The sequence below is a fragment of the Petaurus breviceps genome, unplaced genomic scaffold (genome assembly GCF_028583685.1).
Source record: "Petaurus breviceps papuanus isolate PSGF00001 unplaced genomic scaffold, PetGlider_PUasm1.0 91133, whole genome shotgun sequence".
NCBI classification, from domain to species: domain Eukaryota; kingdom Metazoa; phylum Chordata; class Mammalia; order Diprotodontia; family Petauridae; genus Petaurus; species Petaurus breviceps.
In genome coordinates this window covers 66,795,721-66,822,394 of record NW_027187419.1, presented here as the reverse complement: position 1 = coordinate 66,822,394, position 26,674 = coordinate 66,795,721, and the positions used below count along the sequence as shown (strand labels likewise).

The 26,674-nt window shown below is 38.7% G+C and overlaps 1 protein-coding gene across 1 annotated transcript in view; it reads right to left on the bottom strand.

The window, feature by feature from the left end:
* RXFP2 (relaxin family peptide receptor 2) overlaps positions 1 to 26,674 on the bottom strand; it is a 62,789-nt gene that overhangs the window by 16,624 nt on the left and 19,491 nt on the right. The window contains exons 6-13 of the mRNA XM_069080184.1: positions 23,975 to 24,046; positions 22,191 to 22,262; positions 20,625 to 20,696; positions 14,739 to 14,810; positions 6,071 to 6,142; positions 3,972 to 4,043; positions 2,058 to 2,129; positions 1,864 to 1,935 (exon numbers count right to left, since the gene is read on the bottom strand). Coding sequence (XP_068936285.1) covers positions 1,864 to 1,935; positions 2,058 to 2,129; positions 3,972 to 4,043; positions 6,071 to 6,142; positions 14,739 to 14,810; positions 20,625 to 20,696; positions 22,191 to 22,262; positions 23,975 to 24,046 — 576 coding nt within the window. The remainder of the gene's footprint in view (positions 1 to 1,863; positions 1,936 to 2,057; positions 2,130 to 3,971; positions 4,044 to 6,070; positions 6,143 to 14,738; positions 14,811 to 20,624; positions 20,697 to 22,190; positions 22,263 to 23,974; positions 24,047 to 26,674) is intronic.

The following is a 26,674-nucleotide window of genomic DNA, read 5'->3' as shown; positions in this document are numbered from 1 at the left end:
CATAAAAATTGTCCTCTGAAAACTTCTAGAGTCATCCCTTATGGAACTTATTTGTCCAGGGGTTCTCTCTTCCACCTCCAAATGTGTATAAAGGGAGTCACTTTGGAATAATAGGTGTAGAAAATTCCTAAAGCCATTCTCCAGTTAAAGATGGGAAATTGTCAATCAAAAGAGTCAGAAACCTTCCTTTAAAAAAAAGTTAGGACTTGATTTAGATGAAAGAGCCTGATTCTCACTTTACCTATACTTTACCCCATGTAAAGATGTCTTTTTGCCCAGTTAGAAAGATGTAGTTCAATCAATTTGCTCTTTTAAAGGCAGAAATGACATCTAAGGGAGCTATTCAGTTACAGTTACTGAATAATGACCCAATCCTTCTGACTTCTAGGCCTGCATAGGGTCCTATTCAGCTTCCTTTTTTCCCCCCAAAGAAACCACTAGGTTTCTACTGATGAGCAAACAGTCCTGCACACATAAATGGACTCCTGGGAAGAAGGCTTGTGGGGAGAAGAGGAAAAAGTTGCTTTTCATTAAGCCCATGATTTCTGTTCTGTTCAGAGACTTGTGAATTCTGGGGCCAAGATCCAGCATTAATTTCTGATAAGCCTTCCAAAGTCTGGTCCTTCCTCTGTGGTCATCGACAGATTTAGCAGTGCATCATCAACAGTTCTTTTTAATAAGAACTATAGAACACGAATTTGGACAGATTTCAAGAGATAGGACAGAAGGGTCTGGTGTACTATGGTTCATGGGGTCACATGCAGTGTGACCCCATAGGGTTCATGGAGTCAGACACAACTGAATAAAAACAAAAGTAATCATAGAGAATTGCCTGGGGACATGGAGAAGTTAAGTGACATGCCCAGGATCACCTTGCCTGTCTGATGAATATTTTCCCTAATCCGTCTTCCCCAATTAGAACAAAAACTTCTTGAGGACAGAGATTATTTTGATTTTTCTAATTGTATCCTAGCAGCAGTGTTTGGCATATAGTATGTGCTTTTTTCATTCATTCCTTCATGTTTCAGAGGCAGGACTTAAACCCAGATCTTCTTGTCCCTAAAGCCAGCTGTCTATCAATTATGCCATACTGACTTTCAATAAAAATTGTAGAGAAATGAAAGATGTAACCTTAAAATAGAGATGCAGAAATGCAACAAACTTAGATAATATACTATGGGTCCTACTTTATGGAAAGAAAATTTTACAGATCAATAACTCTTCCTGGTAGAAGACAGAGGGAAATAAAAGCATGCACAGAAGAATTGTGAGGTCCTCATTATATTATAAAGTCTTTGAGCACAGGGACTGTCTTTTGCCTCTTTTTCTATCTCCAGAGTTTATAACAATCCCTGGTACATAGAAGGCACTCAATAAATGTTGATTTATTGTTAGCATAATTTGAAACCTTCTCCCACTGAACTTTTAGAAGGCTAGAAAATGGCAGTTTTAAAATCTTCATACACATAAAATTTCTATTTCTCTTATTGACTGAAAAGAATAAGGCACACATTGTAAGAGGAATATTCAACACTTCTGCAAAGGGTTGTGGGAAGGAGGAGGTAGCTTATTTTTAGTAAGGTTTCTGTTCTGAAATCATTACATGTTTCTTTCTACTTTGTGAAATTGTACAATGAAGTTTTCTACCTGAACTTGGTTTTTAGGAAGAATTTCTTAGTCTTTAAAGGTGGATGCAATCTTTTTATAGGTTGTGAGAAATAATTTTTAGGCTTTCAATAAATTCTAGATGACAACAATGCTGCTTGTCGATCAAAGAGAGATTTAACAAAAAGGTGCATTTTCCCACATAAAATAGCATAGCCTCAGTAATTATGATGAATGTATTAGAATAATTTCACTCACAGAGACTGAAGGTATTTCAGACTTTCAAAATGGTCTTCATCAAGGTAAGAAAGTGGATTGTAAGACAGATTCCTAAAATAAAGAGAAAACAATGTACACTTAGCAGGAAAAGAAAAAGAAGGCATGTTATTATTTAAAAAGTTCAACATGAGACCATTAAATCTGATTCTGAAGGAAAAAACGTTGCTACTTACAGTTTTTGTAAAACTTTCAGTTCTTTAAAAACATGGTGGGGTAAGTCCATGATCATGTTGTTAGACAGATCCCTAATAGAGAGAGTGAGAAACCATGACAATTAGATGTCAGTGCATTAGATTGGACATAGAACAAATATGACATTCTCTGAATTGGCATCATAGTTCCATTGGACACAACAAAAAATCTGAATCTTATTTGAAATTATATTTTACTCATTCCTGTACAACATGGCCCTTTGAACACACTCAGATAGTTTAAGTTGTTAAGACCTGGGTTCAAATAGTTGAGAGACTACCTATGCAACCTTGGATAAGTATCTTGTTTTCCCCGGATTACAGTTTTCTCATCTCCAAAATGATTGGGTTGAACCAGGATTCTAGAGAAGCGATGATAAAGCATGTTACCCACTTATTGACAGAAATGATGAATGCAAGATGAAGAATAAATCATGTTTTTGGAGCCCAGCCAAGGAAGAAATTTAGCTCACAACTTTCTAGATTTATTGTGAGGGATTTCTTTTTCCTTTTTCTCTCTTTTTTTCTCCCCCTTGGGGGGTATGATAGGTAGGGATAAAGTAGAAAAAAAGAAGAACGAAAAGGGTGTCATTGAAGTATTGGTTTTTTAAATCATAGAAAAGAATAGAAGTAGAAAACTTTGAGTTACATGTCAAATTTATTTAAAAGAAAAGCAGACCACGCTTATTAATAATCTGCAATTTCATGTACAGTCCTTTTCTTCTATCATCCTGTGGATGAGATATGTCAGGAAATGCCTGTTTGATTTGGTGTTTATTAAGTTCATAATCTAAATAAATAATATATACATATATATATATATAGCATACAACATGGATAAACATACATGCAAATGAATGAATAAATTCATGAATAAAATAAAAATGAATATTTGGATTTTATGGTCTCTGAGGATCCTTCTAGTACTAAATATATGATTCTTTAATCATTATGTCCTCACTCCCTCAGATATTTGCCATTTTTGCTCGGTCATTGCTCAAAGACAGATGCAATCTTTATGAGTTAAAATATGATCAATCCAGTCTAGATTTCTGATTCAGCTCAGACTAGTTCCTAAGAAGTTTCTCTCCTGAGTAACCCTACCCAACCTGGTCTATGTTTAGCTTTAAGGAACCAAACTGAGAAATCTCTTATGCCTAGCTTGAGCCATACTTATATACATATATGTGTGTATATATGTGTGTGTATGTATATGTACATGCATATATGTATCATATATGCATATACATATATTCAATGCTTCATAAATATTTGTTGACTTTAATCATGCTGCCTATAACTCTTATCTCATCAAAAGCAGCACCATTGAGAAATCATTCATTCTAAAAAAGTTGCCATTCACAAGTAGAATGGGGGGTAGCTGATCTGTGGGGTTTTTGTCCTGTTAAAATAATCCATAGAACATGAACCGTTGGAATATTCTCTGGTTATCATAAAGAAAGAGTTGAGGGGATGGAAGGAAATTAGGGCAGAAAAGGAGGAAGTTCTGTATCCTTATTCCCAAAGGTCACATGACAGAGAAATTGCTAGTTATGGCTCTGTTAGAAATATCTTGCTTTCACCCAAGTTGTTGTTGTTGTCAGTCGTATCTAGCTGTAAATGACCTTATTTGGAGGCTTCTTGGCAAGCCAATGGAGTGGTTTGCTATTCAAATTTATCATCCCATCCAGATCTTGATTTCTACTATGTACTACCCTGCCAGAACATTGTTCTTCCTTCCACCATAAAATCACTACCTGACTAAAAGACCATCTTTCGTCCTCAATCCCTTCCTTCATTCTAGGGGCCTTATCAGTCATTCCAAATTTTTACATTATAGTACATACAATTTATTTTTTAAGCTTTAATGTTTTCTTAGTAGTCACTACTACTTACAATTCGCCTAAATTTTTTAATGAGGAAAAGGTCTTGTCTGGAACAAAGTCAATTTGATTTCTAGGAAGAAACCTGAAAGACAGATCAAGAGTCATTACTAGTTATTTTTGTATGCTCCCATAATTAGGCCATTCTGTGAGCTGTCATAGATCCAGGATTAATTTAATGCTTCTTTTTGAAGTCCCACAGGGAAGGAAGCATCTCTTGATATAGAATACAAACAGTGCTGCTGTCTTATCTCCCACCAAGAGATGTTTGCTGTGATGAGAACATCCATCATCTTCTCCCCCAGTCAATACTGCCAAATGAAATGTGATTCAACATATGGAGTGTGACTGAGAAAGGGAAGAAGCATTTGAACTTTGAACACTGGTTATTTTGGTAATTGGATTTTTCTCAACGTAACCTCAGAGATTCACATAAGAGAGCATAATCACATTGATAGAGATACCCTGGGGAAGATACTTTTTTAAGAGAAGGCAAGAAAGAACAAAACTGAGCCCACTCATTCCATTCTCTTAGGATACCACCACATTTTAAATTCTGAGTAGCTTGTTTAACATTTTCTGTCTCTTGTACTCTAGTTTTTCTTTCTTAGGTAAAGGAAGGAAGGAAGAATAGTAGGTAAGTCACATACCATTCCCTCCCCATTTCATATTTTCAGGGTAGTAGTTATTATTTGCTCTTTGTAGGTGAAGTGATCTCTTCTCATGCACATTTATAATAATGCCATGCAAAATGGCAATAGGGGCTCTTTATAGATTTGCTAGAAGGAAAAGAAAACATATTTGGAGAAGTAAAACTGAGTTCAAATCCAGATTCTTTTGTTTACTACTAATGTGACTCTGCAAAGTCATCCCCCCTCTTTAAGCTTCCTTTTCCTGCTCTGTAAATGAGAGGGATTACACTGCATAGTGTGAATAGGGCACTTGAAGTCGAGAAGCTGTGGGCTCAAGTCTCTCCTTAGTCACTTAACCATGCTCAATCTCATCTGTAAAATAAGAGAGTTGTATTCAGAGGCCTCTCAGGGTCTTTCTACCCTTAAATCAATGATCACTGTGATCCTAGATGTGTAGCTTAAAAGTAACACTTCTTTTCAGTAATTTCCACCATGTAACTAAGCAGAAGCCAGGATGAATTTCCAGCCAATGTGAAGATTCTTTTTCATTATTGTCACTAATGATAATAATAATAACTAGCTTTAATATAATGCTTTAAGATTTGCAAAGTGCTTTGCAAAAATGACTTCATTTTACCTTTACAACAATCCTGGAAGGAAGGTGTTATTATTATCCCCATTTTACAAATGAGGAGACTGAGGCAGACAGAGCTTAAGTGACTTGCCCAGGGTCACACAGGTAGTGTGTATTTGAAGCTGGATTTGAGTGCAGGTCTTACGGACTCAAAGTACATTACTTTATCCATTGTGCCACCTAGCTGCCCATTAATGCTGCACTATGACCAGTCTGAAAGAGAAATACTGTGTGGTGAGGGCTTTAAAATGGTAGCCATGAAGATAAGAAAGGAATTGTTGCCTCAAACTGGCAAAGTCCCACAGATCAGCTTGGCCAAATTTGGGGCACGTACATCTGCCATGCCTGCAATGCTCTCCCTGCTCATCTCTGTCTCTTGGCTTCCTGCAAGATTCAGCTCACGTCCCACTTTCTGGAAGCTGTCTTCTTTGCTCCCCTTTACTATTGGTGCCTTCTTTCTGAAAGGACCTCCTATTTACCATATGTATATGTATATGTATACGTATATGTATACATATATACACACATATATTATGTAAAAAAAATTGGTATGTTTTCTTTCCCACTAAAATGCCAACTTCTTGAGGGCAGGGTCCTCCTGCCCCTTCTTTGTATCCCCACTTAGCACAGGGTCTGGCACAAATTAATTAATACTTGTTGACTCACTGACAAAAAACTCCCAGAAAATAGGACCTTCTACAGAGGTCTACATGGCTAGCACACTCATTTCCTGGCTTATACTTCCACATCTAAGCTGTAACTGAAATGCTGGGTTTTTTGTTTTTGTTTTTTCATTTTTATTCAGTATTTGTTCTTGATTCACAAATAAGTCTGTTATGTACTTACAACACTGTGAGTTCATCACATGCCAGAAAGGTGGAATTCATTAGGGACTTAATCTGATTGCCTTCCAAATCCCTGAAAGCCAAGAAAACACACATATCATATCAAGGAGCAGAGGGATCCAATTCAGGGCCCTTCCAGGCCCATCCTCTCTCCTTCCCTTTCTGTCCAGGTCCTCTTCCCAGTTGCTAATGGCAAGGTTAGAGTGATGAGCCCTGTGTCCCCTCTTGGTGCTTTGTCCTTGAAGTAAGCATTAGCACTTTATTTCAAGAGCAGAAATTGTTTTCCTCTGAATGGTTCCACGTGACAACTGCATCCATCATGTCCTCTCTTGGAGATTCTTCAGTAACACAGTGAAATGACCGGTTAGTGCTCTCAAGAGTTAAGGAACAACAGCCTCCATTTCAGAGGACTCCCTTCTCGCCATTTACCCAGCGAGCTGTTCACTCAAGGTCTCCTCTACTCCTCCCATATGTTGTCGAGCCAGCCCCCCTCCCACTTAATCCCTTACAGATTTGAAGACCGTTATTATGTTTTCACTTAGCCTGCTCTTCAGACTAAAAGCCTCCAACTCCTTTGTTCTTTCCTTGCAAGACCAATTTGTTCTCCTCTGGACTCTCTAATTTTTCCACATCACTTCTAAAATGTGTTTAAGATAAACACAGTAATCTTATAAAAGCCTTAGGGGCACCAAATGCAACAGAAAGTGTATGTTCTTACTTCCAGGCTCTGTTACATCATCTTTCTGGTAACATATGCAAGTGGTAAGGTAGGCTTCTTAACAAAAGCAGGGAATTTTGGTCTCATATTAAGCCTGGGTCATCTACGAATACTGCGGGTCATATATGAATAATGTAGGTCTCTTCTTTCTATTGTTCCTGTTTGGCCAGCCCCCGACTGAGCTGAGGTTACAAGGTCTCAGATCCTTCAGGCATGATCATAAAGGGACTTTAGATGGTAGGGCATTAGAGTGATCAGGCAGGTTGAATCAGCCATCCAGAAACCAGATAAGAGGGCAAGGGAAGGCAGGGCCAAGGGGAGCCAGCATCTCTCTCTTTCTCTTTATCTATCTATCTATCTATCTATCTATCTATCTATCTATCTATCTATCTATCTATCTATCTATCTATCTATCTATCTCCCTCTCTTTATCTCTATTCCTATATCTTTCTGTATCTCTCTTTTTATCTCTGTCTCTCAGTCTCTGTCTCTCCCTAGATCTATCTGCATCTCTCTATCCATCTATCTATCTTGCTATCTATCCTCTGTCTCTCTGTCCCTCTGTCTTTCTCTCTGTCTCTGTGTGTCTGTTTCTCTTTCTCTCTTTCCCTCTCTCCCTCCCTCCCTCTCTCTCTTGGCACTGTGCTATGTGTACAATGTCTGAGAAGTGTTTAAGCTGGGGCCAGAGGATGGGTCTGAAGAGTGAGTGCAGGAGAGTTTCCTAGAACATGTAACAACCAGGAGAAACCTCTGACAATCGCTAGGGGAAAGGCCGCCAGCCCTAGGGCTTCTGTTGCTTTCTAAGCTGGAGATACTCAGCCTGCTACCCTGTCTCACTTGCCCCTAGAAGACAGATTTAAAGCTGGAAAGAAACAGAATCACAGACATAGAGCTGGAAGAAATGTCATTGGCCATCTAGCCCAACTCTTTTATTTAAAAGATGAGGAGACTCAAGCTTTGCTAGTGAGATGAACTGACTCTCCTCAGGTCCTGTGGATGGGTAAGTGGCATAGCTGAGATTGGAGGTTCAGTTCATCTACTTTCCAGGACCTAGCTTTGAACCCTGGCTCAGATATCTTGTGTGACGCCTACCTCTGGTCCTCAGTTTCATCTGTAAAATGAAGAGGTTGGAGTTAGGTTTTAGAGATGACTAACTTGAAAGACAGGCAGCTTGGGAGGGGGAAATGACTGGTGGCTGCCCATAAATCCTGCCACGGATGATTACCAGGGCTCTAAAAGCATATCCAGAGTTTTCTTGGGACTGCCTGTATGTTGGCATGGTATCAGTATCCCCTGGGTGTTTGTGATCAAGTGTTTCAAGAATAGAGTACGAAGGGGTGGCCAGGTGGCTCAGTAAGAGCGCTGGCCCCGGAATCGGGGGACCCAGGATTGATACTTGGCACCTACACAAAATAACTGGCCGTGTAACCTTGAGCAAGTTACTTAACCCCAATTACTTTAAAAAAAAGAGTACGAGGTCTGCAGAAAATGGAGTGTGGACAGAGTTAGGTGGTCAACAACAGAGTTGATTTAGCGCTTAGTGGTAATGAATCAGAGAGAACACCAGTAGTGAAATAGTGCTGAGGGCAACTGAGTTGGGATATGTTGAACTATGGATCCTGGGTAGTTTGTGGGCAAATCTTGGTGTGGCTCCCCAGAGGGTTGGGTTTTCTCCTAGGACGGATCTTGATTCAGAAAATCAGGGAAGAGTGAAGATAAGAGTCCTATGTGATAAGCATCCAGGCTATAAGTTAGCTGAGAAATTGTATATGTCCACAGGCCTAGAGTCTCCCTAGTGGAAATGATTGTAGTATTTAGATAGAAAAGAGGAAAGAATCTTATTGGCTGTGATATGTCTGAATGGCATGATTCTGGCCATCCTAGGTGGGGGAAAAATGTCCTGGGGTGGGGATAGTGGTGCAGGGGGTAAGCTGACCTAGGTCTTGGAAAAATGTCAGACCAATGTGTGAATGGATCTTTAACAGTTGGATTGGTTGATTTCTGAGGTCCCTTCCAGCTCTTGATATAACATTTAAAAAAGCTCTTATTTGTCTATGACTCTCCTGATACTGCATATATTTTTCAGTTATTACTTAGTTGTTTTTCAGTCATGTACTCTTTGTGATGACTTTTGGGGTTTTCTTGGCAAAGCTACTGGAGTGGTTTGCATTTCCTTCTCCAGTTCATTTTATAGAAGAGGAAACTGAGGCAAACAGGGTTAAGTGACTTGCTCAGAGTAACACAGCTAGTAAGTTTCTGAGACAAGATTTGAAATCAGGTCTTCCTGATTCCAGGCCTGTGTAATGGGAATGCAAATTTAAAGATCTTCCCTGCCCCTAGGCTAAAGTGCACCTGAAGCCTGGGGTGGGAGGCTTGTTTTTCAGTAAATACTTCTTGATTGGCCAGTGAGTCAATAAGGTTGTTACATTCTCTGAGCCAGGAGAAGGCTATACAAGCCCTGATGTGAGGCTTTGTTTTGGGGGCTCACTTTGAGAAGTGTTCTGTGATTTGATGTGTATTCTGGGAAGCCATTGTCCAGGCCCCCCCCCCGCTTTGAAAAACCCAGATGTGGAAACCCAGATGTTGACTGGGTATGGATGTAATGGTTGGACAGTTTGGAAATCTGTCTACTTGATCTGTTTCTGTCTTGATAATTCTGCCTGTATACTTTGAAGTTCGGGGTGCTGACCTTTTCCCCTGAACAAGGTAAACGATATATGTCTGACTGATTAAAGTAAGCTTGTTAACCCATTTTGAGTTGCTTTCCTTTATCAAAGCAGATCCAAGAACCTGTATGGGCAGCAAACCCTGAGGACGTGCTTGGGGTGCTTGCCGCTACAGCCTATTGCTCCATCTACAATACCTCTGAGATGCCCATATCTTCTCATACAAGCACCTTTTAGGGGATGCAGAAGATTATGCAAGTACCCCAATGATTGGATTTCTCTTATCACTATTGCCTATTGGGTCTTGGTTTCTGGGCAGATTTCTTTATAATGGTAGAGGGTGAGTAAAGTGATTGGAGTCAGTGAGCAAGTGAAGACTGAGATGAGAGTAGAAAATCTAGTTCTAGGAAAGGTAACCAAATGACGGATGATAAAAATAGATTTGCTTATAGATTGAACCAGAGTTCTTGAAACTGAAAAGAGAGGGAGAAGACTGTCCACATATACCTGGCATAGTGCTTGGAATATTTGTTGTTCGGTTTTTTCAGTCATGTCTGACTCTTCATGAACCCATTTAGCATTTTCTTGGTAGAAATACTGGAAAGTTTTGCCATTTACTTCTCAAGTTCATTTTACAGATGAAGAACCGAGGCAAACAGGGTTAAAGTAACTTGCCCAAGGTCACACAGCCAGTAAGTGTCTGAGGCTAGATTTGAACTCAGAAAGATGAGTCTTCCTGACTTTAGTCCCTGTGCTCTATGCACTGTGCCACTGAACTGCCTGCCTCGAATGTAGCAGGGGATTAATCTGTGGTTGGTTAATTGAGTATCTGCTATACCAGATACCATGGAAATATAGCAGGTACAACGTGACAAGAAAAATAGCAGTAGATATACCCAGGAAGAAGTTGTAGCTAGGTGGTGCAGTGGATAGAACCCTGAGCCTAGAGTAAGGAAAACCTTAGTTCAAATATGACCTTAGACTCTGAATAAGTCACAATCTGTTTGCCTTCAATTTCCTCAGCTGTAACATAGGGATAATACTAGCATCTACCTCTCAGGAAATGAACTAATATTTATAAAGCATTTAGCACAGTACCTGGGACATAGTACATACTATATAAATGCTTTATTTCCTTCTCTTCCTCTGATAAAGCTCATGAATTAATTTTTTTTTGTTCAGTCATGTACGACTCTTTATAACCTCATTTGGGGTTTTCTTAGCAAATATCCTTGAGTGGTTTGCCATTTCCTTCTCTAGATCATTTTATAGATGAGAAAACTGAGGCAAACAGGGTGAAGTGACTTGCCCAGGGGCATACAGCTAGTGAGTGTCTGAGGACACATTTGAATTCAGGGCTTCCTGACTCTAGGACCAGCACTCTATCCACTGAACCACCTAGCTGCCCTTGAGCTCAGATACCTATATAGAAAAATATAAAGTAAAGGTTAAAAATGGGAAGAATTAGAGCTCCTAATGCAATGATGTATATTTCATCTCACAGTTATCACTGATATTTGATAGGGAGAACACTCATGGTCAGAATACATGGCTATGGAAGGATATAACTTATTCCAAAGGAACAGAATTAATTTTTTTAAAAAGGTGATTAAGTAGTACTGTATATTTCTTACTTACATAAGAAAATCCAGGAACCAAAGTGAAAATCATAATAGAGATCATTTAGGTGAGCATCAGTAGAGAGAGAGAAAGAAAAGAGAAATCAGATTGTCTTGGAAATATACCACAAATCACTAAGTGGAGGAAATAACATAGGTGAGAAATTCAGGAAATGGTTTACAATTTTGGCAGAAAGGCTGCTATAGTAGTGATGAGGGACTTCAACCATCTGGACATCTGCTGTAGTTTTCTCTCTGCCAAAAACAGAGCAGCCAATAAATTCTTATAGTGATAATTTTATTTTTCAAAAGATTCAGGAAACAATAAAGGAAAACATTATTCCAGAACAATAATGAAAGAACTCATTACTGAAGTGGAAGTGATGAGGACTTTAAGAAGAAAGAAGCAAAGACTATATACTGGGATTTATGATAGAAAATAAAAGGAAAGTCAGGCATTCACACCATACCTAAATCTTAGGAAAGAAAGTCAGAGAAAGGAGGCATTAAGTTCCAGGGCCTAAAATTATATAAGGAAAGTTGGATAATAGAGGGATAGGAAATTCTCATGAATGTGTCTTCAAAGGTATGAGCTGCCCCTCTGCATGTATTCCCTACAGGTGTATTTACATTTGTCTACCTTGGTCACATTAATTCCTTGTGTATAACTTTCCCTGTGTATTTATTATGTGTCCATTCTTCCCACTGATGTTGTGTGTACTTGTGGGAGAGTATACCCTAGTTTTGTGGATTGTGAGGGTTATTCTGTTGCTATTTTTCTTATCACATTAAATACTTTTGTTTTGACCCAATGGTGTCTCTGGCTGACTAATAAAGGTAAACACATTGATGGGGGCTCATCGGCTATTGTTTTACAGATAGAAGACTCATAGGGTACCTTGAGTATAGCTGTATGCTGGAGGATAATGTGAATTGTGTGTGTGCAAGTGGAATAAGGAGCTACATTGTAAAACTCATTTAGGATTTTCATCTTGGTTGAAGATGCATCTAGTGCAGGGGTGGGGAACCTGAGGCACATGTGGCTTTTTAGGTACTTATGTGTAGCCTTTTGATTTTAGGGTTTGTTCTGTAAAATTTGGATTCAGGAACTTAAGGCCACCGTTCCCCACCCCTGTTCTAGTGCCATAAGGAACAACTGGATGAAAAATGAGCATTTTCTCCTTTTTTCCATCCAGGATATAATTAGTCAATTTAAATGAAATGCTGAAACTAAAAAGATAAAACTAAAATTTATATTAAAATAAAATCCTACACAGGTCAAAATAAACCAACTTCACAAGTACAAGATGGAACTAGTATGACTAAACAACAATTTATTGTGAAAAAAGACTTGGAATTTTAAAAGACTAAAATTTCAACATGAGTCAACATTGAACAAACACAACCAAAAAATAATTCCAACCCAGGCTCATAATTTTCCAGAACAAAGGAGGTCAGAGTCTTGCTATTCTCTAGCACAGTCAAAACACACTTAGAGCATTATGTTTGATTCCTGGAGCCATATTTTAGCAAGGAAGTAGATAACTTAGAAATTATCCAGAGAAGGGAGTTCAGGAAAATGAAGGCACTAGAAATCATGGCAGATACTGTCTATTTCCAAAAATAATTAGGGTAAAAGGAAAAGAACCTCTATGTTCTTTTTTAAAATTTTTTTTCATTTTTCGAATGCTTTATTAACTTCTGATTTACATCATTCATTTCTGCCAGATTTTGAGTTACAAATTTTCTCCCTGTTTTCTCCCTACTCAGAATCTATATGTTCTAACATGCTTATAGCATCTTTCTTTGTGGTGGCAAAGACTTGGAAATTGCAGGGATGCCCATCAAATGGGAAACGGCTGAAGAAATTGTGGTGTCTGGTTGTAAATGGAATCCTATTGTGTTGTAAGAAATGATGAACTCAGTGATCTTAGAAAAACATGCAAAGACTTGCATGAAATAATGAAGAGGAGAGTGAGTAGAACCAAGAGAACATTGTATATAGTAACAGTAATATTGTTTTAAGAACAATTTTGAGTGAATAAGTTATTTTGACTATTATAAACACCCAAATTAGCTATAAAAGACATGTGAAGAAAATGTTATCTATATCCAAAAGATGTTATCTATACATCCAATGAAATAACTAATAAATAGAAGTATGTATAGAATAATTTTACACATATAAGCCTTTTTGTGTCTAATGGTAGCCAGCTCTAGGGCGGGGCAGGGGTTGGGGCAAGGGCAGAAAAAAAAGAAATTTACAGATAATTTTGTTGTATATTTGAAAGGAATAGCAAGTTGTGCTTAGTAGGTTTGCAGCTTCATGTACAATCATCTTTTGTTAATCGTACTATGTTATGGAAATGCTTGTTTTGTTCCATAAATTAAAAATAAAATAAAAAAAGAAAAAGGACTATCAAGCAAAGAGAAATAGACATTTTGTTTGACCTTCAAAGGCAGAACTAGGAGCAATGGGTGAACATTGAAAAGAAGCAGTTTTTAGCCTGATGTAAGGAAAACCTTCCATACAATTGGAACTGTCCAAATATACCTAAGTAGGCAGTTCTCCCTCACTGGAAATTTATCAAAGGCTAGATGAAAACTCAGTGGCTATTTTGTAGAAAACAGTGGACTTGATGGCTACTGAAATTCTGGAATTCTGTGGTCTTTTCCTTCCTCTCTGTTTTTCCTTTGCATGGAGGTAGAGAGAAAGGTCATATGGTCCTTTAATTATAACCTTGTAGATGTAGCGCTAGAGCCCATGTAGTCCAATTCCATTATTTTATAGTTCAGGAAACTGGGAGCTTGTGACTTGCCCAAGGACATACAAGTAGTTAGCCAATTCTTCCTACTCTATTTTTGTTCCTGTTTTAATTTTTCTTTTCTTAACTGAATGGAAAGTTACAATAGGAACAGCCCTGGGATATGAATCATTTACAATTCATGCAAAGGTTTCTGTCAAAGCAAGTGATTGAAACAGAAAGTGGAGTTGAAAAACTAAAGGACATATGTGAGAATCTCTTATTGGATAGATATACAAAAAAAACAGCAATAAAATCTTTTTTTAATGTGAAAAAGAAAAAGATGATACAAGCAATTTTGCTATAACCTTGATCAGTTTTATATATTACCTTCTTAAAGTCAGAGAGTTTTACAACAGAATTTCTTTCCTCTTGCTTGTTTTTGTTATATTGAAATGTTTATACTTCAGGGTTAAGTTCACAAAAAAATAGAAAACCTTAAGGCAGCTAGGTGGCATAGTGGATAGAATACTGGGTCTGGAGTCTGGAGTCAGGAAGACCTAAGATAAAATCTAGCTTCAGATATTTACTGAATGACCCTGAGCAAGTCACTTAACCCTTTTTGCCTCAGTTTCCTCATCTGTAAAATGAGCTGGAGAAGGAAATGGCAAACAACTCCAGTATTTTTGCCAAGAAAACCCCAGATGAGGTCACAAAGAGTTGGACACAATTAATCTACTAGACAATAACAACAACAAAATGATCATGATTTCTGAGTTGAGTTAGTTACTACCAACACATTTTACAGGTTTATTTTTTGTTCAAACTTTGTTGCTGTAAAGATAAAATCTTCATCACCTCAGCTCTGATTTATTCATCTGAATGAATAAGCAATTAGAACTTTACTTTAATGTTTACTTACATCCAATTAAGATGAGGCATGTAGTTACACATCTCCTTGGGGAGGGCTTCCAAGTGGTTATTGATCATAGACCTTTATAAAAGAAAAGATATTAATTAGAAATAAAATCTGATATCTTTAAACAGAACAAAATCCTGATCTAGCCAAGAAGTTTTATTGGACTTGTCATCTGAAATCTGGTGGATTTTTTTCAAGCACTGGAAATATGATGTATTTAACTATGTGGGGCACTCTGCATAAAGAAAACTCCTGCCAATATGAATCAGAGACTTACAGAATGTCGTTGAGCAGCCAGAGGGCACTGTTAGATTAAATTGTCAGTCACTCCATCAATAAATATTTATTAAGCACTTACTATTTGCCAAAGGTGGAATTAGGTGACAGTAGATAGAATATATAACCTGGAGTTAGGAAGACTCTTTCCTGAGTTCAAATCTGGATCATACTTCTACTAGCTGTGTGACCCTGGACAAGTCACTTAACACTCTTTGCTTCAGTTTCCTCTTCTGTAAAATGAGCTGGAGAAGGAAATGGCAGACCACTCCAGTACCTTTGCCAAATAGGGTCACAAGGAGTTGAATGTAACTGAAAATGACTGAACAACTATATGCCTGGAACTTTGTAAAACACTGGTCATAAAAGGAGGCAAAAGACAGTCATGGCCCTGAATGGACTCACAATCTAACAAGGGAGGCAGCACTAATCCAATATGTACAAATAAACTATTTACAGGATGAACAGTAAATAATTAAAAGAGGGAAGTTTTTGGTAAAGGCTTCCCATAGAAGATGAGATTTTAGTTGAGACTTAAAGGAAGCCAGGGATACCAGGAGCTAGAGATGAAGAGGGAGAGAATTCTGGGCACAGAGCCAGAGAAAATGCCCATGTGGAGTACCTTGTTCATGAAACAGTAAGGAGGCCTGTGTCTCTGGATCAAAGAGTGTTCAGTCAGAGTAAGGTGTAAGAAGACTGGAAGTGTATGGGTAAGGGTTAGGTTATGAAGTGTTCTGAAAACAAAATAGAGGATTTTGAATTTGATCCTGGAGGTGATCAGGAATACCAGAAGTTATTGAGTAGTGGAATTACATGTTTGGATCAGTGTTTTAAGAAAATCATTTTAGTAGCTGAATGAAGGATGGATTGGAGTGAGGAAAGAACTGAGGCAGACATTCATCAGCAGGTTATTCCAATAGTCAAGAGTGAGGTGATTTGGGCCTGAGTGATGACAATGAAATCAACAGACCTTGGCAAGCGATTGGATATTGGCAGTGGGGGTGGTGTGAAAGGTAGTGAGGATTCTAGGATAACACCTGGGTTACAAGCCTGAGGGATTGGAAAGATGGTGTTGCCCTTGAAAGTAGTAGGGAAATTAGGAAGGGGGTGAGGGATGATTTAAAATAAAATATAATGAGTTCAGTTTTGGTCATGTTGAGTTTAAGATATCTCCTAGAAATCCAGTTTGAGATGTCTGAAAGGTCGTTGGAGACAGAACAGTAGGGGACAGCAGAGAAACTAGGTCAGGATAGGTAGATCTAAAAATCATTAGCATAGAGTTGTAATTAAACCCATGGAAAATGGTGAGATCACCAAGTGAATTAGAATAGAGGGAAAAGAAAAGAGGGCTCAGGACAGAACGCTGTGGGACACCTACAATTAAAGAGTGTGGCCTGGATGAGGATCCAGCAAGAGAACCTGAGAAGGAGTGGTCAGACAGGTAGGAGGAAAACCAGGAGAGAGTGGTAACCTGAAAACCTAGACAGAGGAAAATATCCAGAAGAGTGTAATCAGTGATGTCAAAGGCTACCGAGAGGTGAAGAATGAGGACTGAGAAAAGGCTGCTGTATTTGGCATTTCAGAGAGCACCGATAACTGAAGAAAGAAGTTTTAGGGGAATGATGAGGTTGGAATCCTTCTTAAGGGGTTAAGAAGAGAGTAAGGGAAGAGAAAGAGGAGGCGCCTAGTATGGTCTTTTAGTTCAGTTACGAAGGACAACAGAGAAATAGGATGATAGTTAGCAGCGGTAGAAGGATCAAGTGAGGGATTTTTTGAGGATGGCTAAGACATGGGCACATACATATGTAATAGGGAAGGAACCAGTAGACAGGGAGACATTAAAATTAAATAATAGAGTGGGGATGACAGAGGGGGAAATTTGTTGGAGGGGACAGGATGAAATGAGATCTCTTGTGCTAGTGGAGAGTTGGAGAGCTTTGGAGAGGAGTAAGATCATCTGTGCAAGATAAGGGTGAAAGAGGACATAGAGGCAAAAGGCATCTGAATGATATTAGATGAGGAAGAGGGAGAAGATGGAGGTCTCAGTAAATCACCTCAATTTTTTTTTCTGTAAAACATGAGACAAGGTTCTCAGCTGAGAGAGCAGAGAGAGGAAAAGCCTTGAGAGATTTGATGAGGGATGAAAGGGTTTGGAAGAGCTACTGTGGAGAGCTGGATAGTGAGCTGATAAGGGAAGTGTAGAAGTATTGCCTAGCAGCAGTGAGAGCCCAGTTGAGGTTATGTAACATTAATTTGTAATGGATTCAGTTGAAATTGTTGTGTGATTTTCTCCATCTTTGTTTAGCAGCATATCTATAGGAGCAAAGTCTGAAGATGGTGGGAATGATCTCAGGTTGAGGCTTGATGGGACACAACTGGTGATATATATGGTAAGGGGTTCAGGGATTCAAGCGATGAGGACAATGTAGATTTGAAATGGATAACCAAGTGAATAAAACAAGAGAAAGGGGAAGGGAAAGAAAAGGGAATAGACGATTTGTTGAGCACCTACTATGTTCCAGGTGCAGTGCTAAGCATTTTATAAACAGAATCTGATTTTATCCTCACAAACAAACTTGAGAAGTAGATGCTATGATTATCCCTTGGTTACAAGTGAGGAAACTGAGGATGAGTGGTTAAGTGACTTGACCAGGGTTAGACAGCTAATAGAAGTCTGATCCAGACTTGAACTCAGTTCTTCCTGACTCCAGACCCAGTGCTCTATCGGTATGCTACCTAGATGCCTCAAAGGAAGGAAAAAAAGGAAAAGAAGAAAGAGTAACTAATACAGTGGACATAGTCTGAGAGAGAACCGGCGGGAGGGGTCGAGGAATTGGAAAGTCATGGTGTGGAGGAAAAGAAAGGTTTATTAAGGGAAGAAAGAGGCAGTAGCAAAGTTAGAAAGTTAATACATTATACTCAGAGAAGGGAATTTTGAAATTCTTGAACATGGTGGTAGTGTATTTGTGAGTGATGGCAAAATCCAGCGTATGGCCATCTGTGTATGTGGCTGACATGTAGGAGAGGATTGGTCATGGAAAATGAGTATGTTGAGAAACTGAGAAGTTAGGATGTTTGAAGGAGAATCAATGTGTATATTAAAGTCACCCAGTATAAGGGCAGGAATTGAGGAGGGGAGAATAATTGTGAGCCAGGTACCAAAGTCATTGAGGTGTCAAGGAGAAAGACCTGGAGAACTGCATACAATAACTACCAGAATTTTGATTGGGTTGTAATATGAATTGCATGAACTTCAGAGGAATAGATGTTTCTAAGTGATAGGAGGTAAAGAGAGAACCTGGAAGTGGCAATGAGGAGTAAGGGGTATTCTAACTCCCCCACTTTAATGTAGGGAAATGAGTGAAGGTGCAGCCAGCACTGGAACTCATGGCTATGGAGGGAATCAGGTTTTGGTGATAGCAAGAATATGGAAGGAGTGGGAGAGGAGACGAAAAGATTTAGGAGGAAGGGAAGTTTTTTTTTAACCTATTTTTAACCTATATGAACAGGCATTTCAGAGAGCACGGTTGAAGAAATGGATGGCATTTGTTTGGGACTTTGGGATGGGAGGGTTGAAAGAGATGGAAATATGCGACTGATAGGGGTTGGGGAATAGGTTTTGGATGATGATCTATGAGGTTCAGAATCACTTGAATATGTAAGGTATGACAGGTATGAGTATGTTCATCATTGAGTGGAAGGAATTACTCCTCTTTCCAGAGGAGGCTGGAGATCAGGCTGAAACAAGTACAACATATGATGGAGGGCACACGGTCAGTTGCTCACATGGGAGGTCCTGTTTCACTACTTCTCTGAAGGCTGGAGATTAGTCAGGAGACAGCCCAGCAGAAGATGGAAGTCCTGCTCTCCACCAACTTCCTTCTTTTTCCTTCAGGGGTCATGTGAGCAGTAGGAGAAGGCACAGGGTCAATGGAAAGTTTCATTTCTCTTCTCACCTGAAGGTGGAGATTAGGTGGGTTCGACAAGAGGTAGAAGTCTTGCCAGCAGGACTTGTTGTGACTGAAGTCTATCCCTGGCCCCTGTAGAAGTCTTTCCTCAGGGCCCCATTCAGCAGGAGTTGGACAGCTAGTGTTTGTCAGATGTAAGATACGGACCCAAGTCTTCTCTGTGCCTGGGACATCTCTCAATTTTCTAGCTCATGGTGCCTTTCAAAGAGCTCTTTTAGGATAAGAAAATAATTTCTTTTTTCAAACTGGTCTTTATCTGGCATTGAAAAAAGAGAACCAGACTTTGGAAAAGAAACTAAGACTGGGTAAATCTGAATATGATATGCAACCTCAGTCAAAGTATCATCTTGTTTAGTTTTATGAAATGAAACTAATTATATATGTATACATGTATGTGTATGTATGTATATATAGTAATAATTTTAAAGTCTATGTAGCTCTAAATGATAATTTTCCTTATTGCTTTAAGTGTAAAATCATAAACTCTACATAGCAAAGGAATACCTAATTTCCAAGTTTTCAGAAACTCTGCTGTGAGTAGCATTCAATTTGAAGTGCCACAGAGAGAAGAATGTAAAGAAAATCATCTCTCATTCAGGTTAAGATGGAGGATATGGTTTATAATACTGCAGCACTCACTTTGACATGTAGAAAAATGTAATTCCTACAGTAAAGAAATAAATTTTCTTTTACTAGTAATCCATTCCTGTGTATTAATAAACACTGAAAAAAGTGCAGTTATCAGCAAAGTGGAATTTTTTTGTTTTTTGTTTTTGTTTTTAAGAGAAAGGTGTTGTATTTTTCCTTGATGTGTAGTGGAAAGAATACTAGATTGGAACTGAGAGACTGGAGGTCTGGTCTAGTCTGTGACCCTTACTATAAAACTAAAATTCAGAAAAGGTAAGTGATTTTCTCTGAGGCACACAGTGGATGAACGATGATAAAAATGCACACTACATATTTTTCAGTGTTTAGGGATTCAGGGGCATGCTGGAGCCAGATTTTTAGTGGGATCATTATGCCTTGGAAACTCTCAAGTACTACAAATCAGGGCTTGATTTATTGTTTTGTTGATTGTCTAGACCTAATAAAGTGATGGAGAAAATATCAATAATGCAGAGTAAGCTTAAAAGTATGTCATGCACATATTTCAGCTCCTCAGACATCTGGCAGTTAAACATTTACCAACATATCCTTGAATATAGGTACTATCTACCATCAATACTGTTGGGAAGAAAATGGTTTGTTTAAAGTGATTTGTGGGGGTTATTTTCTGACTTGTTTCCTTTGTACCTATGGAGAAAAAAAATGTGTTGGAGCCAAGATTGTGTCAGATTTAAGCACTAAGTATATGAAACATGGACACTAGCTTGGTAGCCAACAAAAAAATAAGAGTATATCTTAAACCAAAATCAAATCAAAGTAGATTGAAAAAATATCAGTCATTGGACTTGGGAAGAAAGCAATACACCCCCTCTGACTTTGATTCCCTTTATGGGGTGGTCAGGAGATCAGCATCAGTAAAGTATATGAAGTCACTATGTATTTTGTGAATTATGGACATTTTAATGAAAATGTTATTGAACTCCTTTATAAGACTGAATCAGGTACTACTAAACAGATGGAGAAATGAATTTGTACTTACAAGAAAAACAAAGAATTTAATCCAGTAAATAACTGCTGTGAAATTCTGGTTATTGGGTTGTCATCTAGAATTCTGACAAAAAACATAATTAAGAAGTTTCATTGTTAATGGTATTTGTAAACCATAGAAAATAATAGTATCAGAAAATAATTCTTAGCAAGGGACAGATGACTCTTTTACTTATCAAATGTTGAACTGAAACTATTTTATTTAGGATTTATGCCCCATCTACTTCCTAAAAGGGGTTTGATGTCACTTGAGGAGCATGACCATTAAGAAAATGTAAAAAAAAGTAGAGAAAAAGTTGCTAGGCAGCTGAGATGAACTAATTACTCTCTAAATTTTCTTCTGAGCTTCCAGGGTAGCTAACATAAGAGTGGAAATTGGTAGAAAGATATGCTCCCGCCTGCCCCAGGTTGTACAAGCAAATGTCAGATAAGATGTTAGATAACTTCTACGTAGTTTGTAGGGGTGAGTATGGGAGGAAAAACAAAAGAACTGAACTCTTTGTTCACATTGTATGAGAAACCTCTAGTGTTCATCCCTCTGCTTTTAATCATGCCCTCATTTCACCTTCATAAGAAGACAAGAATTCAATCTCTCTTACTTTGGTAGTGACAGATTAATATAAAGTTGTTTTCGTAGGAGGTTATATTTTGAAGAAACCAAAATCAGAGGTTCATGAGATTATGAAGAAAGGTAAATTGAAATTGAAAAGGTAAATTAAAATATAAAGTTATTTTGGTACTAGGTCACATTTAAAAGAAACCAAAATCAGGGGTCCATGAGATTAGTGAGAAAGGTTAATTGAAGTGAGGAAGTCCTCAGGTCCCCTAACCCTTTTACTAGTCCTGATAATGATAGAGCTAGAAACTTGCGGATAGTGTCAGGGGAACAGAAATTAGTTGTGAGGCTGTACTGGGAGGATGGAGGTAGAGCCAGAAAAATGGTAAGTACAGTTCAATTCAGTATAATTTAACAAATATTTATTAAAAACTTACAATGTGCAAGGCCCTGTGATAGATGTTAGGAGTGCAAAGACAAGAACAACATAGTCCTTGTCTTCAAGGAGTTTACATTCAACCCAAGAGAGTTTACATTCTACTGAATGTGTACTTTCTATATTACATCCTACCTACAGTAAAGTTAAGTAAGGACAAAGTAATTCGAGGAGGGACAGATAGGTAACAATTGAGAGAATGTGAGAAAATTAGGGAATCCCTTATTTTCCAGGGCCATGACAAGTCATTCCTGATTTTCTGGACGTAATTATCATGTGCCTCTGGATAGTTCCTTCCATCACCTTTACTTTCCCTGTTAGGATGTACGATTCTTGAGTAAAAGGACTCTTTTTTTCTTGTATTTGTATCCTACCTGCTTAGCATGGTGGCTGGCACCTGTTAAGTGATTCATAAATACTTACTGATGTGACTTTGTAGAAGTAATCTAGGTTATATGGTGCCAAATAAAAAATGAATGAAATTACAACAGAAACGATCCAAAGCTACATAATAGGATGGCTCTAGAAATGGTATTTATAGGGGAAATATGAACTGGGATACTTACAGCCATGATAACTCATGTAAATCTTTAAACACTCCAGGTCTGAGACTGGTAATACAATTGTGACTGAGATACCTACGAACAGAAGAACAACACGAAGTCAGCTGGAACCAAGCTGTTTTGTCCTTTGTGTTAGAATAGATGCTGCTTATGGTGGTTACTTTGTGCTTATGTAGCTGTTACTGAAAGTCCATGTTGACATAGTGTTTTGTGTATAATGGCCTTTCCTGGAGTTCTGTTGGAAAGAGCTGAATTGAACAAAAGGTGAAAAAAAAAGGAGGGGTATAGAAAACCACTCATTGAATGTGATTAAGTATTCTAGTGCCTTCCCTCTGAGATGATCTTCACATTATTCTGCATATATTTTGTTTGTTCACAGTTGTTTGCATATTGTTTGCCCCATTAGACTGTGAGCTCCTTGAGGGCAGAGACTGTCTTTTGCCTTTCTTTGTAGCCCTAGAGCTTTGCATTTTCCCCCAGCACATAGTAAGCTCTTAATAAATTCTTGCTAACTTAACTTGACTTTGCAGCAGTGCTATTATTAAAAAAATAAGTCGAGGGGTGGCTAGGTGGCACAGTGAGTAAAGCGCCTGCCCCGGAGTTGGGAGGACCTGGATTCGGTTCCGGCCTCAGACACTTAACACATACACACAAAAAACTAGTAGTGTAACCTTGGGCAAGTTACTTAACACCAATTGCCCTCTAAAAGGCAAAATAATAATAATAATAATAATAAATAAAAAAATAAGTCGGGGCAAATATGATGCATCAGAGTATAATGTGCAGTTTGTTGTTCATTTTGAAGAGGACCAATGACATAATGGGGTAATAACTTAACTTAAGCGTGAATTGGATTTAAGTGAGGCAGAGCTGTACAGAGTTGTCAGCCTCACCCTCTCTTCCAGAGTCATCAAAGCCGGGTGTAAGACACAAGTCAGAATCGTTGGGGATGATCCTGGATGGAGAGAATAACCTTGGCATCTTCCCTGTCTGACCAAGTTCTAAGTGTTCCACGGTGCCCGCTTCAGCTGCCTTTATGGCTATTGGAACAGATTGTTTTTACCCACCCATTCCTCCAGGAGAAGCCTTTACATGCTTGGGATAGACATCCCCCTAACACACTGATGGGTTTGAGGCCTGTTGGTTACTCTCAACCTGGTTTAGCCGTTTGCAGAGATGATTATACCTGGGTATGGCTACTGCCTATGCTACGGCTTCTTGGGGCCACAGGTGAGAGTTGGATGAAGGTGAACACCAAAGGTAGATGAGCAGCCCTGAGAAGGCCTTGGCAAGCCCTCACGCCAGAGGGGCTAATCCTCCCTGAACACTCCATACCCTTCTTGGAAATTAATAGCAGGAGTACAAAGTTCAAGAGTTACAAAGTGATCCCTCTGCCATGCCTAACTTTAGTCTCATCCTTACTAGTATATCTAGTCAAAGTCCCTGCATTTTAAGAGTGCTGATGACCTAAAGTATAGAGCAATAAAAATTATTATAACATTGGGTAATTGGTCCAAAGAGGAAAGGTTAAAGGAGCTTTAGTTATTTAACCTAAAAAATGGGAAGGTTAAGGAAAGACATGAACTTCCTCAGTAAAAATTGAAATCCTTTATTTTTCATGCTTAGTGGCTAGCTAAGTAATTTGTGGTGTGAGCTCTTGCGAGAAATTTTTCTATTATTTAGCATATATATGTATACATGTGTGTATCTATCTACTTATATATTTAGTATAGCTCTAATCTTCCTTTTTAATTAAGATGATAGAATGTGCTAAAAATGTTACTTACAATATCTGAAGTTTGTACAATCCGAAAAAAGCTTTCCTGGATACATATTTAATACAGTTATACTGTAAAAATCTGGTAGGAATAAGACAAAAGAGCACTGTGGTTATATTTCATATGCTATATTTAAAATGTCTTTAAAATGTTGCTATGAAGAAAGCACATTATAAATGTTAAATCACTCTACAAATATAAGTTGTTACTCTGAAAAGAATGTTTAACTTAGCATCAAGAAATGTGGATTCAAACCCTGTCTGTAACACCAGCCCTGTAATCATGAGAATGTCTTTCAATCTCTTCTAGCCCCAGTTTCTTCATCTGTTAAAAAAAGCTAATAATATCAGCCTTGCCTTTCTCACAGGGTTGTTTTGAGGAAAGCACTTTGAAACTTCAAAGTGTTATATAGATGTGAGTTATTCTTATTTTTCTTCTGGCTAGAACCGCGGTGGCCTAGCATTAACTTTCCCAGGAGGTCTTATGTAAAAATGACCCAGATTGTGCTGCTTGAACTCCTTGCTGCACTATTAGGAAGCCATAGCTATGGTGCCTTGAAGGCTGCTCTTTGGCTCTGTCCAGTCAGATCTCACAAATTAAACTATACAAGAGAAGCAAGAGGGGAGGGCCATAGTGGAAAGAGCCCTTAGAATTGGAGATAGGAGGCCTGGGTTCAAGTCTTGATTTTTTCCACTGATTAGCTATATGACCTTGGTCAAATCATTTATCCTTTCTGGACTTTATTTTCCTCATCTGTAACATGCTGGGGTTGGCTTAGATGTTCTCCAAGGCTCCTTGCTGCTCTGGCATTCTGTCAAGGCTCCCCTTCCCCTCCCCTCTTCCAAAAAGGTGAGTTCCTACAAGAAGCACACACACACACACACACAGAAGAAATGCTTTCAACTATTGTTAGAGAGTAATGATGGTACATTAGAAATACTTTTTCTCATTGGAACAGGCTGTCCACATGAGCAAAAACAGCAATAAATTAGCCGTATGTATCAATTGATCAATACTATTATTTATTAAGTAGTATTATGTGTCAGGCACTGTGCTAAATACTGGTATTTTAAAGAAAAAAATATACAGAAAAACCACCCTGCCCTCAAGGGGATTACAGTCTAATAGAGGAGACAATGTTCATATAAATAGGTACATAAATGACACAAAGTAACCTTAGAGAGAAAGGCTCAAGAAGCGGAGGGGATTGATAAGGGCCTCTTGCAGAAAGTGGCATTTGAGGTGAGGAGGGAGAGCATTGCAGCCAGGGAGAACAGCCAGCACAAAGGCTCTGAGGTGCGAAATGGAGCATCTTGTGTTGAGAAGAGCAAGTAGACCAAGGCATGTATGGACCATCCAGTGGGTGGAGGGGAATAACAGGGAAGATGAGTAGGAATACAGGAAAGTACCATTTGTGAAGGGTTCTACATACCAAACAGAGGAGTTTATGTTTACCAAGGCAATAAATAACCTTTTTGTTGGTCTCACTGATTGAAGTCTTTGCTGACTTGGTCTATCCACCACTGAACCAATAAATTGTTCCGTTCCTGTTCTTCTCTCCCTCTACCTCTGATACAGTAAACTCCAGTCCTCCCTATTACTTCCAGGATCAAATACAGAATCCTATTTCAAAGCTCTTTATAGCCTGTCCTCCCCCACCTTCCAGTCTTTTTACACCTTACTCTCCCACTGCCCATGATCGAGTGACACTGGCTTTCTCGCTATTCCTCACACAGGACACTCCATGTCCTGACTGGGCATTTTCTCTGGTCTTCCCCCATGACTGGAACTCCCTCCCTCCTCATCTTTGCTTCCCTGGCTTCTTTTACATCCTAGATAAAATCTCACTTCCTACAGGAAGCCAATCCCCCTCAAGTCTTATGCCTTCTGCAAATATTTTATTTGTATAAAGTTGTTTGCATCTTGTCCGCCCCGTTAGACTTTGAGTTCCTTAAAAACAGGAACTGTCATTTGTCTTTCTTTTTATTCCAGCACTTAGCACAGTGCCTGACATTAATAAATGCTCGCTGACTGACTAACTCGTTATTAGGGAGCCACTGGAGTCTCTTGAATAAATGGGGGAAGAGCATGGTATGCCATGGTCTGACATGAGTTTTAGGGAAATAAGGTGGGTTGGTGACAATAGTACATTGGAAAGACTTGTTCCTGCTGAGCCAGCCTGCTGAGGACTTGTATATAGCACATTTACATTTCAGAGCTCTTATATATGAAATATCAAATTTCTCCTCTTATCACTATGAGGGAACAGTGAGCATTATTCTTCTCATTTTTATAGATGAAACACTTAAAACACACAAAAGTTAAATGAATTGTTCAAAGTCATACAGTGAACAGTGACTAGGCTGGGAATGGGCTCCTGATTCTGAATCTTAGGTTCTGTCTTAAGCCTAATAACTCAACAATGGACAGTTGACAAAATAATGATATGGTTAAGATTACTGAACAAAAAATTTCAACTTGCATTCAGAGTTGTATATTACAGCCATCCGTGTTTTTGTCACATTCCTTTAAGATCCATGAAGGTGGGGACTCTCATCTAAACTTTGAAGTTTCCTGAGTGTATGAAGAACAATACTCTTTATACACTGATGCTCAATAAATGTTTGGTGAATCGAATTGGATTCCTGATCTTCTATCCAATGCGGGGGGGGGGGGGGGGGGGGGGGGGGGGGGGCGGGGGGGGGGGGG